The sequence below is a fragment of the Cicer arietinum genome, chromosome 5 (genome assembly GCF_000331145.2).
Source record: "Cicer arietinum cultivar CDC Frontier isolate Library 1 chromosome 5, Cicar.CDCFrontier_v2.0, whole genome shotgun sequence".
NCBI classification, from domain to species: Eukaryota; Viridiplantae; Streptophyta; class Magnoliopsida; order Fabales; family Fabaceae; genus Cicer; species Cicer arietinum.
The window spans coordinates 62,207,894-62,223,301 of NC_021164.2; the positions used below are offsets into that span (position 1 = coordinate 62,207,894).

The window sequence follows — 15,408 nt, forward strand, 5'->3', positions numbered from 1 at the left end:
AAAGAATATTTTTTGAAATCCCACTTTGAAAAACTATCATATTTTGTGTAGTTTTAATTCTATACATACTAAAGTCCCACATCGTTTAGAAAACATATATGACTTTGCTTCCATCACTATATAATGAGCTTCAAGCTATTGTGAAAAGTATACCAAAGTTGGATGTTTTTCCCAACTTTCTCTTTTCTCCCTCTTATATTCTGCTCGCCTAATTTTCGAGCCACTTCTCCCCTTTCTTTCTGTCCCTTCGGTTTTTTAGAGCGGTTATTATGCCGCAGTCCCTTCGGTTTTTTAGAGCGGTTATTATGCCGCAGTCCTTTCGGTTTTTTGAGCGGTTGTTATGCCGTAGTCCTTTTGTTTTTAGAGCGGTTGCTATGCCGTAGTCACTTTGTTTTTAGAGCGGTTATTATGCCGTAGTCCATTCATTTTTTGTCTTTTTGAGCGGTTATTATGCCGTAGTTATGAATGGTCATAGTACCATATTGAGAGTGACTTTAATTGTCATATTGAGAGTGGCTTAAACTGCCATATTGAAGGTGTAATTCTAGAACGGTTTTCTACAGTGCAGTAGAACTCCGATACAGAGTATCTGGGCTGTTTTATCCTGGAGACTTCGTGGTTGATAGTCTGCCTTGCACAATTTTGGGCAGTGCCTCGAAACGTCTTAAAGAGAGCGACCTAGTCCGTGACTCAACCCAGTAATACTCTCGGTGGCATAAATTGTGATTTTAATTAGTTTTTGAAACTCAAAATCCAACATTCCTTTATGGACTTAAACAATCTAGTAGACAATGGTTTGCTAAATTGTCCACTGCCTCGCTTTCTAAAGAATATATTCAATCTTCATCCGATAACTCTTTATTCATTAAAAGAGTTCATCAATCTTTTACTACTTTTCTTATTTATATTGATGATGTTATTGTTGCAAGTAATGACATCGAAGAATGCACACATATTAAATTATTCATCAACACCAAATTCAAGATAAAGGACATAGGGAACTTGAAGTACTTCCTTAGTTTGGAAGTATCAAGATCAAATCTAGGAATCCACATTTACCAACGCAATATGTTTTGGATCTGTTGGACCGCAATATGTTTTGGATCTGTTGGACAATAGTGGCATGCATCCACACCTATATTCAAGGGCAGTAGACTTACTTCCAATACTGGAACCACCCAGACCCTTCTCTATACCGATGACTAGTGGGACAACTGATATACCTTACAAATACAAGACTATATATTAGTTTTTCAGTTCAACTATTAAGCTAACATATGAGTTTCTCAATTTGACACTCACTTTGAAGCTGCCATATGTGTACTCAAATATCTCAAATCATCACATACGAATGGTATTTTTCTGTCTGTCTCTTCCTACATTCAACTCTGATTATGACTGGGCCACACGCCTAGAAACCTGTAAATCTAGCAATGGATATTGTGTCTTTCTTGGTGATTCTTTAATGTCTTGGAAGTTCAAGAAACAAGTCACAATGTCCAGAAGTTCTTCGGAAGGACAATATCGGGCTATGGCATATGTCGTATTTGAAATATAATGGCGGACTTATCTCCTTCAAGACCTCAAAACCGATTTTACTACACCAATTCCCTTATATTGTGACTATTAGTCCGCTAAACATATTGCAACTAATTCTTTATTTCCCGAACGCACCAAGCATATAAAACTCGATTGTCACCTCGTTCGCAAGAAACTCCAGCAAAAATTATTTCATCTTATGTCGGTCAATTATGCCCAACAGTTGGCAGATGTCTTCACCAAAGGTTTAGATGACACTAAATTAATTTGGATCTTTTTGTCAATAAGAATGAGAGACGTGTTTTAGGTTATATTGTTAGTAAAAGTATATATAATAATATTATTCTTGGGATTAAGTATTAATCAAGGGATCAATTAACTGATATATACAATGATTTTTTTTTCTTCAAACGATTACGTTGAGGAAGGAACTTCGTCCTTCGTATATGGGTGTCTTAACTACTCCAAATGGTGTTCAATAGATTGTGTCTGTCTTTAAACTACTAAACTTAAGGATTATATAAAGTAAATGATAGAGATATATGCATAAAAAACATGTTTAATTGATTGTGTCTCAAAAAATTACGAGTACTAATATTTATAGAGAAATGTTAGTCCTACTAGCCATAAAAAGTTTCCTAAAGAAATACAACTTTGCTCGGCTAATTACATTGGTAATGCATGATAACTCCTCCTTATGGGAATTTGTGGCTCCCCATGATCAATTCGTCTTTCCTATATTCACGGCATATCTCGTTGTCAATGTATGCACATATTTTTTCCTTAGATCATGTATCTGTATGATAGATTGGCGTTAAAACCATACTTGTTTTTTAAATTTATTACTAATATTCACATATTTTTATTTTAAAATTTCACATCAAAATTTTATTTTATTTTAAATTATATCTACATTTTATTAGATTGTAATTGTTATGTATTAAATTAATTTTATAAGGATAATGGACCGGCAGATTAGCTTGTATTGATTCAACATTTTTTATTATTACAATGCACCGGCAGATTAACATTTTTATTGATTCAACATCAAAAAAAATTCCTCAAATTATGTTTTTCCACCCACTTTTATTATAATGCACCGGCAGATTAGCTTGTATTGATTCAACATTTTTATTATTATTGTAATGTAATGATGTAATAATTATGATTTCAATATGTCGTATAGGATTGATAAAACTTATTTGTTTGGAGTTTGGAGTTTGTTGTGGAAGCGGGAGGGAGGACTTTAAAACTGATAGCAGTCATAGGTATTCTCTTTTCACATCCTCAATGAATGTTCTTTAAAATGTGGTGATGGAGGATTAGAAAAGCACAAATGAAATGGATAATGGAAAAAATTTTCACTTCCAAGTGTCATATACATGTATTAATTGTAACAGATATTGATAAGATGAGTTAGCACCGTCATTATACAATGCCAGTACTTAACCTCAAACATAAAAAATTAATTTTATTTATAAATAAATTCTTTGAACATAACTATGCATTTTTGGAAGTTTTTACTACTTTCAGCATTTTATTAACACACATTCTTTGAACATAATCATTTATTAGATATTTTATTTTATAAGGAAAAATTCTTTATAATTCATAGTTAGAAATACATGATTTATTTGAATTTGAAATTGATAAATGCAGATATTTTAATTAAGATGAGAGTTAACATAGTTGATTCTCTTATTATTATTTACGAACCCTTATTGAATATATATTTGACTCTACTTACGGATGATTTAGGAATTTTTCTTTTTAACGACTTAGTTTTCTTTGTCTTTTTTTTTTCTTCTTTATCTCATGTAATGTAAAAATGTAAAAAAGAAGAAGTTGAAATACACTTTTAAATATTTTGGATGATAAGCTTTGTAGAATAATAATACGATTCAATATTTTTAACACCCCTACTATACAATCCAATGTCCAAGTACAATATTGAAGTGGAATAATAATATAATAATAGTAAAAAGTAGATTCATTCACCTTAAATTAAGTAATTATATACATGTTCTTTTTTATTTATGAAATACGCATGTTAATCTTATACACACGTTGAAAGATTTACCATTTTGTCAAAAATGAAATCCTTGTTAAAGAAAAAATCTTAAAAAGTTAAAGTAATTTTAAATAGATTAATGCACAATCATTAATTATTTTATAAAGAATCACATCTTAAAAAGAAAATATCTTTCGAAAATAATTTTTATAAAGAATTTCTTAAAATAATTTTTTATTTTAATTATTTTTAAAACTTTATATTCTAAAAAATATTATAAAAAGTAAATGAAATACTTAAATCATATTTTAAAAGAAATTATTTAAATCAATTTTTCATTTGAAAAAATACATTGGTTCATTCTTGTATTCTTTAATCCATTGGAAGTTCAACATATCACCCATTATGTTCTAAATCAATTTATAGTTATGGATTTAAAATTATCATTTTCAAAACTACATCAAAATATTAAACCGATAAAATAAAGTTTTCAACTAAAACAACTTCCTATCAAATAAAAATTAAATCTTATTTAACTCATTGGCTCATACTATATCAGTATTTCAACCATTTAAAAAATGTTCTAACTCTTTGCAATAATTAGACTATAAAAAATAATTTAAAATCAATTAAATATATTTTAACATATTAAAAATATAGAGCAAAATATTTTTAAATAATAAAACTTTCCTGTCATCTATTTACTGTTTTAACAGCCTCAACTCATAAAACAGTTTATAGAACAAAGTTTTCCTATCATCTATTTTCAACTCATAAAACAATTCATAGAACAAAATTTTCAAACAAACAACGTGTATTTCATAAAATAAAGGATCAAACATTTAGAGATTTTCTTTAAAAACGACAATAATGATAACAACAAAATACTCTTTTTTTTTTTTTTTTCTTTTTAAATACCAAAATCTTGAAAATACTCTTTTTTTTTTGTTTTCTTTTTAAATACCAAAATCTTTAACTTAAAAAGTAAATGTTTTTCTTTCAAAAATCAAAACATACGACAGATGAGTAATTTCTATAAAAAAAATTAGCATTTAACTCAAAAAGTAGTTTCTACTTAGCAATAATCAAGACATTGAAGAAACCACGTGAATTGTGATTCTTCCAAAAATAAAAAATTAAACCGGTTTAATTTTATTCTATAAAATTTTTTTTATTAATTAAATAAAAAATATAATTATATTATTGATTTAATTTTAAATGAAGAATATACCAAATTGATTCAAATAAAGAGTAAGACTACTAAAAAAAGTATATTAATTAATCAATTCAAGTGATATAAATAACATATTAAAATTTGAGTTCAATTAAAACAAATTTTTTATACAATTATCGATCATCAAAACTGAATTTATTTCTTTTTCTGATTGCAGTTGTGCTAATATTTTTTTCTCCGTTCACACGTTATGTAAGATTCAATATTCACATTGTTGAAAACTAATATATTATTAGGAACTTATATACAGTAGGATTATATACATTGTCTTACTAATATAGGACAACTCTAATTTGACCAACCTAATTCCTTCTTTATTTATTTTGCTTTATAAGAAAAACAACCAAACCATGTTATACACGTATATATATATTTCAAAAATTACAATTAGATGAAAAATAAAACAATAACACACCCATAATAAAAAATAATAATATAATTTAACACACATAAATTTTGACTAATAATATCAATATTCTTGATTTTGAATAATTTTAAAGAATAATATAATAAAGTAAAGCCGTGAATTGTTATTGACATATTTAAAAAAATAATGTAATAAAGTGATATGTTGATAAGAATTGATAAGATGACTATTAACACGGTAAAATGCTAGTACTTAGGCCTAACTTAAAGCCTCTTGATTGACACTTAGGCCTAACTTAAAGCCTCTTGATGGACACTTAGGCCTAACTTAAAGCCTCTTGATTGACACTTAGGCCTGCATAATTTACACTTAGACCTCTTTATAAATTTATGTGCTCGAATATTTGACGACTAACTATAAACCTACTAATTTTGAAACATTAAGAATGTGCTCGAATATTTGATGACTAACTATAAACCTACTAATTTTGAAACATTAAAATATATATATATATATATATATATATATATGATATCTTCATACTTTTAACTATAAAATAAAACAATATATCCCATAATTCATAAACGGTATTCAGCACGCATTTGTGCAAGTTTTATTCGATTTATTGGGAAAAAGGTGGAAAATCAAAATCAATATTATGAGTGCAAATGGATAAAATAAATCCAATTAATTTGAACATTTTAATTAAATCAATCCAAAAATTATTCAATATTTTTGGTTCGGGTAAAAAATCTAATCAAACTAATGTAAACAAAAAATTATTGATTTAGGTATCGGATATTAGTTATAAAAACCAAACCAAACTAACGATATTCATATTTTTTATATTAAAATTTGCCCCAGTAAGACAAACAAAATGTTTATACAATAATCAAGTCATTAAGTTAAATTATATCTCAAATCCTCGTTTGATATCATCATACTCACTGACATCATATTTTTTACATTAAAATTTGCCCCAGTAAGACAAACAAAATGTTTATACAACAATCAGGTCATTAAGTTAAGTCATATCTCAAACCCTCGTTTGATATCCTCATTCTCACTGACATACTTAGTTAGAAGGATGAATGATTGAAATGATCGTAGTTTGTTAAAAAGGGAGTTCATACACATGAGATGATGCACTCACATTTTGAATTTGATTATTAGTGACCATTTAACTATCATCGACTCATCTATTAAAAAGATAAAGGTTTCATGCAAGTTTGTTAAGACATCTCCGACTAGACTTGCTAGTTTTAAAAAGCGTACAAAAAAGTGTAATATATATAGTAAAGCAATGATAGCTCTTGATGTTCGAACTCGTTGGAACTCTATTTATTTGATATTAGAAGTTGCTGTAAAATATGAAAAGACATTTAATCGACTTCGATATCAAGATAATTCATTTGTTATGTTTCTTGCTAGTACAGAAGTAGATATTCCTAATCATTTTGATTGGGAACGTGCAATGTGTTTGTGAACTTTTTAAAGATCTTTTATGATGCACCACTTTTTTTCTTCTGGTTCATTGCACGTTACATCTAATATATCCTTCAAAAAGTTGTGTGACATTCAAAAGTTATTAAAGAAATGGACTAATATTGATGATGAAAAGTTGAGGACGATGACAACAAATATGCAAGTGAAGTTTAATAAGTATTGGGATAATAATATTATAAACTATCTTTTGTTTGTGGTTGTTTTTCTAGATCTCGTTATAAATATAAATGCATTGAATTGTGTTTTACTAAGATGTATGACAGTGATAAGAGCAAATATATTATGGATTGTGTGTTTTAATTTTAAGAAACTGTTGGATTATGTATTACTAATGTCGGGGTGAATATTGATGGCATGACATAAATGAAGAATGCAATCCAAGGTTATATTTATTTTGATCTATTCAAGTTGAAAATAAATTTCATGTTATAATTTCTAACTATTTATTTATTTCAGGATTTGTATCATTCAAGTGCACTACTATTGTGCCTACTTTAGAATGTTGTCGTCGCCTATTTCTTTTGCATTGTAATTTAAATTCTTATTTAAAATTTAGACAACTACATTATGGTTGAATTTGATATTGTTGTTGTATGTTTTGTATTTTAACTTGGGATGTTATTGCACTATGTTATTCTAAATTTTGTCTTAGGAAACAAATTATGTAATTCTACCGTATATTTTGTTTTAGTCTTTTAGAGGATTAAATTATGAGTAGATAGTTATTGATAATTATATTTTAGAGAAACAAATTAAAGTGGCAGGCACTTGTATATTCATTTTTTTATTATGGCAAAAAAATAAAAAATTTATAGTTTTGTTTTTTCAAAATTCAATCATTCAAACCGAACCAACTCGTATATCATTGATTTAGTTTAGTTCGACTGCAATCATAAAAAAATAAGTAAAACCGAATCAAATCAACCCGTATAAATTTCATCAGTTTTGATTTATTTTTCCGTAGAAAACCAAACCAAACCAAACTGATCTGACACACCCCTAACGAGCGCTATCTCAATGCATTGTCATTCATAGAAATCTAAATCAGGTTTTTAATCCATTTTGAATCACACGTGGCACTCATGAAACATTAAATTAGATATCTCTAGATAAATAATTATTGATATATTTTAAAGAATAATATAATATAATAAAGTAAAGTCATGAATTGTTATCGACATGTTTTTTTCTTTAAAGTAATGTAGTTATATTATAACAAATATTGATAAGGTGATTATTAGTAGGGGTGTTTAAAAAAACTAAATTGTATAACTGAATTGAACCGAACTGTTTTTGTATTGAATTAATTTATAAAAATTGATAACTAAACTGTTTACGAACTGATTTTCTAAAATTAGAATCAAATCGAACTGGTTTTCAATTCAAAAAACCAAATCGAACTGATTTTCAGTTCAAAAAATTGAACCGAAACAATTTTTAGTTAAAAAAAACTAGAATCGAATTTATTTTTTTAAAAATAATTAAGGGTAATTATGTAAAATTTGGCTTCTAGGAACAATAAAAACAAAGTTAAACCAGTACGATTTGGTTCAAAGTAATAAACCAATTCACCTGTTTATAAAACAGTTCAATTCGATTTTTTAAACTGAAAATCAGTTCAGATCGACTTTTTAAACTGAAAACCAATTCGGTTCAATTTTCAAATAGTTCTAATTCATAAATGAACTTTGTCCACCCTTAATTATTAGCACCTCATTATACAATGTCAATATTTAGAAATAAGCAAAATTTTATTTATAGATGTAATAATTTAATATTATAAAAAGTATTTATTGTATATTTAATATGTAGCAGTTGACACTTATCCAACCCTTTGAACATAACATAATCATTTATAGATAATTTATTTTTCAAGGCAAAATCTTTATAATTTATAGTTTGAAATACATGAAGTTATTTGAATTTGAAGTTACATTTTAAGTAAGATGAGAGTTAACATAGTTGATTTTCCAATCATTATTTATGAACTCTTATCAAATATATTTGACTCTACTTACGGAAGCTTTAGGAATTCCTGTTTTAAATACTTATTTTTATTTTTTCTGTCTTTTTCTCTCATGTAAAAAAAAAAGAAAAAATTAAAATACGCTTTTAAATATTTTGGATGACAACTTTTGGAGAATAATAATATACGATTCAATAAATATACGATTCAATATTTTTAACATCACTAATATACAATCCAATGTCCAAAATACAATATTAAAGTGGAATAATAATATAATAATAGTAAAAAGTAGATTCATTCACCTTAAATTAAGTAATTATACATTATTTATTTATCAAAGTAACAATACACATGTTAATTGTACATACACAATATATATATATATATATATATATATATATATATATATATATATATATATATCACATTTTAGATATTAATTTTATATTTATTATTAGAGATTTTAATAGGATAAAAATTATATTTAGAAAAAAAGATATTTTTAAAAAATAATTTTTATAAAGAGTTTTATTTTAATTATTTTTAAAATTTAATTTTTAAAAAATTTGTAAAAAATAGATGAAATATTTAAAATTATATTTTAAAATAAATTATTTAAATTAATTTTTTATTTGAACAAGACATTAAATCATTCTTTTGCTCTTTAATCTATTGAAATGAAATAAGAAATCTATTTATTGCCTTTTCGCCAATAAATAGAAAATGTTGTTAAGAATAACATTATTACTTTTTTAAATATTATAAAAAAAAATAAAATATTAAAAAAAATGTTAAACAAACTACCCAATTTGTTAGGATAGATACAAAAATATACTTTATCTTAATTTTAAAATAAATATCAACTTGTTAATTATTATTTTTATTAATATTAAATGGAGGAGTAATTGAATAACTAAATCATGTTTAGCAAAAATAGAAAAGTAATTATTACATATGGTCTGCATTTAGTGAGTGATTTATACCGCCATATAACAAAAACAGCTCAGATTCTAATTTACAGAGAGAACGTTACCGAATTAGTATTGACCAACATTTTTGGTGTCCCCATTTATATGTCACCGCATCCTTCCTTTGGATCCTATACCTACTCATATAATACTATACTCCACCGTAGCACCAAGCCGTTGAGTTGTTACACACATTATCAAAACCCAATGGCTCAATCTATCTTCTCCTCCACACTCTCTTCTTCTTCTTCCCCATTCGCTCATGGTTTTCAACCTCCGAACCTCAATTTCCAATCCCGTTCCATTACTTATCCTATTCAGAGAACCACTTCCATTGCTGCCGCTAACTTTACCATTTCGCCTACTGTACTACCTTCTGTTAAATCCATTTCACAGGTAGGTCATTTAATTCGTCGTTTCATTTTTTAATTATTTCTATAAATTAATTATGTGATTGGAATTTAATTTAATCCGTGATTTGTAGATAATTGAATCGCTGATTAATGGTGTTGATTTATCGGAAGTTGAAGCTGAATCGTGTCTTGAATTATTGTTGAGTGAAGGCAATGAAGCTTTGATTAGCGCCGTTCTCGTTCTTTTGAGAGCTAAAGGAGAGACTGATGAAGAAGTAACTTTACTCTTTCACCTTTTTTTCTGTTCTTGTTATTGTTGAGTCTAACAAGTTTTTTAAATTATATCGGTTAATTATTGAAGTCTGGTCCGAATACTCCAAAATTATCTATACTTTATGATACTAATAAGTATATTCCAAAAGTATTGGAATTATTATTTTTGTTTTTTAAAACAGAATTTATCCAATACTTATGATATACTTCACGAACACATGCTGATATCTTTTCTATGAAAGTCAGAAAAGATAAAAAAGGTGTGACATGTTTTTTGAGATATAAGTGGAGATATACATGATCTACTTCAAGATGGTGTTGGAATTCTTGAATCCAAACAATTGTTTCTTAAGGAATTAGAAACCGTGTTTTTTTTTTATAGATAGTGGTATTGGGTGAAGAGACAATGAAAAAATGCTTTTAAAATATCTGCTATTGCATAAAACCATGTTTTTGTTGATGTCCTTAACACATGAATTAAAATATATTATGAAAATTATTATTAATATCGATATATTGTAACGGGAAATGAACGATGTATTTTTTAATAAAAAAATTAACTATTGTATCTTATATCTGTAAGGTATGATTAGTATCACACCATACTACATATTCAGGGTTCATAGATTGGAGTATTCAACATTATGATAAATATACAGTAGTATAATAGTTTGGGAATGATACATATACAATATAAACATGAGTCATGATCGAGACTTGGACATCGGCAATAATTTGAGAAAATAAAAGTGATTGAATCAAACTATTTGTCTGTGTTGTACATTTGTCACCTTTAATTTGAAGTGTTGGTGTGATAGGATCCTTGAGATTAAGAGAATAATGAGTATTATGCATATTTTGTTAGTCTGTTTGGTATGTTTGGTAGCAGTAGCACTGCTATTGTGTTGTGCGGTTGATTTGCTATCTTACTGTGTCTATGCATCAACTTATATAAGTATGGTCTCATGACTGGAATTAATGAAAAAAATAATCAATTCCTTTCTTTTCGTTTAGCTTCTCTCTCTAAATTATGTAGTGTGACGAGCATCACAGTTACATAGGTGCAATGCAAACTAAAAAAAGTTGTGGAACAATTGAGTGGATGATGATTGAAATATTTCACTTTATTAAATGTGTGGATAGATTGCGGGGTTGGCGAGAACTATGATGAAACATGCTAAGAAGGTTGAAGGTTTGGTTGATGCGGTTGACATTGTTGGCACTGGAGGGGATGGTGCAAACACCGTTAACATTTCAACTGGAGCTTCCATTCTTGCTGCTGCTTGTGGTGTAAAAGTTGCAAAGGTGTGTGTGCTGTTACTACTGATTGAAAGTTTAATTAGTTCATGTATTGTTGTGTGAAGAATTTGGTGTTTCCTTGCTGCAGCAAGGTAATCGATCTAGTTCTTCTGCCTGTGGAAGTGCTGACGTGTTAGAAGCATTGGGAATTGCTATTGAACTGGGTCCTCAGGTTAATGCAAATACCTTATTTATTTCCCCTCCTTTGTTAACTACTAGAATTTCTCAGAAAAAGAAATTGTTTGCGGTGATCAATGCATTTGAGTAATTTATTTTTTCTGTTTTGCAAATCAGGGGGTTAAAGAGTGTGTGAATGAAGCGGGAATTGGGTTTATGATGTCCCCAATGTATCACCCTGCAATGAATATTGTTAGGCCTGTAAGAAGGAAGCTAAAAGTAAGAACTATATTCAATACATTGGGTCCGATGTTAAACCCAGCGCAGGTTCCTTTTGCAGTTGTTGGTGTATACACCGAAGACTTGGTAAGTTCCATAACCGGTAAATCAATTGACCAGTCATACTCGTGTATTCAATTAATAGCATTTGTTCGCATTTTCAGTGAAGATTGATAGTTGTGAAAGAGCCAGTCCAACATGTTATAAGACCTAAAGCAAAATTATTAAATAGGGTCTTTTCAAAATTTAATAAATAAATTATTAATATTTTGTTTAATAACTATACAAATTTTCTTTAGCACAATTAACGATATTTTCAAATATATTTTCTCTATATTTCTAAAAAAATGAAATAAAACATTTCAACGTTCTAGGACAACATCAAGAACTCATATAAATTTTTTCATATATTAGTTGAAAAAGAAAATAGTGTGTGTATACATTATACCACTCCAATAACTCATGTTAATAATATGTTTCAATAACTCATGTTAATAATATGTTCACTACTTGTCTCATTATTTATCAATTTATAACCACCTGTCTAATGATTTCTCAATTTATAACTAATATGTCTCATATGAGCAATGTGCTCACTTTTTGTTTCATGATTTTTCAGTTAATAACTAATATTTCTCTCATTCCTACTACCTTTATTAACCAATTTAGTTGTACTAAAAAGAGTATTAAAGCCTTTTTTTTAAATTAAAAAAGATTTGAGACTTATAAAAAAAAATGTGTTTTTTAGGGAGGCACATGTTTAACTCTTAGCAGTCTCATATTAAATTAATTTTGTTACCTTGAAGTTTTTTAAACAAGTTTAACTCTTTTTCGTGCAGTTGTATTCAGCCTATTTTTACTTCTTTTTCCATTAAAATTGATAATGAAGCAACTGAGTTCCACCTTATGTGGATTATCAATTGATTATAGTGCATCCATATTGACTTTTTCTGCTCAAATTAGAACTTTTAAATTGCCGAGTCATCTTTTATTTTTGAAGTGACTGTAGCAAAATACTGAATTTAACTTGATAGTTTGTCAAATCTCCAAACATTTGTTTTTGTTTCTGTGTATCTTCTAAAAAAGAAAAAGAAAAAAATTCTTGGTATTTTTGTCTCCATCTCTGTCATCCCTAATAAGTTATTTGTTTGCTATTTGGATAGGTCTTCAAAATGGCTAAAACACTTCATAGATTTGGCATAAAAAGAGCTTTAGTCGTCCACTCTGAAGGTTTGGATGAAATTAGTCCTCTTGGTGAGATCTCTTGCCTGTTTTTCATCTGGGAATAGTTTATGTGAAAGACATAGGTGTCTGAATCTGACTTATACCTTTTGACTTGACTTTACCTTCAGGACCTGGTCTAGTGCTTGATGTTACTCCAGAAAAGATTGATAAGTTCTCATTTGATCCCTGTAAGCATATGTTAATTTTTGGTTTTTATCTGTTTATGTTATGGAGTATATTGATATAGCTCACATGCTACTGATTGGGTGCTGTAATAGATCTTCTGTTACTGTGCATGCATACTTTTGCCCTCTTTACATAAAATTGTTTATTGGAACAGTGGATTTTGGCATTCCTCGGTGCAATCTTGAAAGCTTACGAGGTGGTGACCCAGAATACAATGCAGAAGTTCTCAAACGTGTTCTAGGTGGAGAGAAAGGACATATTGCAGATGCTCTTGTGAGTATCCTTGGTTTTTTAATTTTATAAAAAGATGATAGGATAGTATTTCTATGTAAATGATGGAAAGATGCTGCCATAGAATGAAAATATACAGCTAGGAGTTTTTGAAACTTTTGAAATCTTAATTTGTCTCTTACATCAAATTCTATACAAATTATTTTGATTCTAACCTCCTTGTTTTGATATGGGCTTATGGCTCTGCATGTGTTTGAAGTAATGAAATGTTACAATGGAATTATGTCAATACGCTACTTGGGAAACTCTTTTGTTTTTTTTTATTATATCTTTTTGTCGTGAAGAATACTTTCCATCTTAACAAGACAAAAGATTTTGTGTTGATGAAATTTGGTCTGTGTATATTTGCCTCTAAATTTGGTCTTGCCACTCTAGAGAGCTATTTTATTGAAATCCAATTAGTGGCACATTCTCTATGGTTCTGTCTCAATTTTTCTGTGAAATACTGAAATTCATATGGTCTGCATTATCTCTTGGTACTTGGATCACTTTTTATGCATGCATAAGTAGTATCTTAAAATTCTTAACTCTCATTTTGATTATTCTATGAATCTTTACAAAAAAATGTCTAGGTTCTCAATGCTGCAGCAGCTCTAATGGTCAGTGGCTTTGTGAGGAACCTAGCTGAAGGGGTATCCTTGGCGCGTGAAACACAACAATCAGGAAAAGCTATTCAGACTCTCAACCATTGGAAGGATATCTCAAATGTGAGTTAAATTTGATTATGCATCCAGCACTTTCATTGCAATCACATGTTGCTAATTTTCTTTTGTGGCTTTTGGTAGTGCAGAAAATAAAAGATGATGTGGCCCATATAGTATTACCTGACTCATATACGTGAATCAAGTGCAAACCAGATTGAAGGAGCCTCTATTACTGTACATGTATTGCTCAATAGATATACAACAATGATTCAAATTGGTATCAGCGGTAGAAAGGATTATTGATTGTAAAATGTAATTTTCTAGTTTACGAGTGAAATTGTATCTAACAAGATTAAGGAATATTGTAATTGTGTTTCAATTATAGATAATAAAAATAGTTATTTCATTTCTGAATATGATATATGCCGTCGTTCACCGAAGTATTTAAACTTAATCTGAAAATTTAGTCTTGATATCAGATATGTTCATAAAAATAGCGTTCAACAAAGTATTTAAACTTAAATTGAAAATTTTAGTCTTGATATCAGATATGTTCGTAAAAATAGCGTTTTTGAATTATTGTTTTCTTCTTGGGTCTTGTATCTTTCGATTTCAAGTCCAATATATTGGACTTAGCAACAATTAACTTTACGAAGATTTGGATTTAGATTCCCTAGTGATCATGATTTCTCGTGCCAGATTGGTGATGAGTCCGTTCACTGTATAATTAGTTTTGGTGTGGGTCTAATCTTGTTATGAGATGGATACGAGGCATTAATTTTTGTTTATTTTATTTTATTGTAACAGTATCTTTGCTGTTGGGGCATGCTTTGTGCTTGCATTTAGTTGAATGAATTTTTCTTTGCTTACGAAAAAAGAAAAAAGCCGATGAAAGTAATGAAATGTGATCTATTAATTAATTAATATAAGCATGTCAATTTGCTAATTACGGTACATTCTAGGCTACAAACCACATTTATCTAAAAAACATACAACTAAAAATTACACAGATAGTATGAGAGCAAATTTATTTGTCCTTAGGGTTAAAGAACAACAAGTAAATATAATTTTTTTTATGTAAATATGTTTTTGATCTTTGTAAATATGATTTACTTTGATTTTAAATGTAATTTTTTTTGTTTGATTTA

General features: G+C 28.2%; 1 protein-coding gene across 2 annotated transcripts; it reads left to right on the top strand.

The window, feature by feature from the left end:
- Positions 1-9,641: 9,641 nt before the first annotated feature.
- On the top strand, positions 9,642-14,674 carry LOC101494183 (anthranilate phosphoribosyltransferase, chloroplastic). 2 transcript variants are annotated; one of them, XM_004501859.4, is made up of 10 exons: positions 9,642-9,990; positions 10,079-10,222; positions 11,364-11,525; positions 11,608-11,691; positions 11,814-12,002; positions 13,079-13,169; positions 13,268-13,327; positions 13,480-13,598; positions 14,189-14,323; positions 14,402-14,550. In XM_004501859.4, the coding sequence occupies exons 1-10, from the start codon at positions 9,700-9,702 to the stop codon at positions 14,411-14,413; spliced, it is 1,287 nt and encodes a 428-aa protein (XP_004501916.1). In that variant the 5' UTR covers positions 9,642-9,699; the 3' UTR covers positions 14,414-14,550. The 2 variants fall into 2 exon arrangements, with proteins under 2 accessions (XP_004501916.1, XP_004501915.1); XM_004501858.4 differs by having other exon boundaries at positions 9,643-9,990; positions 14,407-14,674.
- The last annotated feature ends 734 nt before the right edge of the window (positions 14,675-15,408 follow it).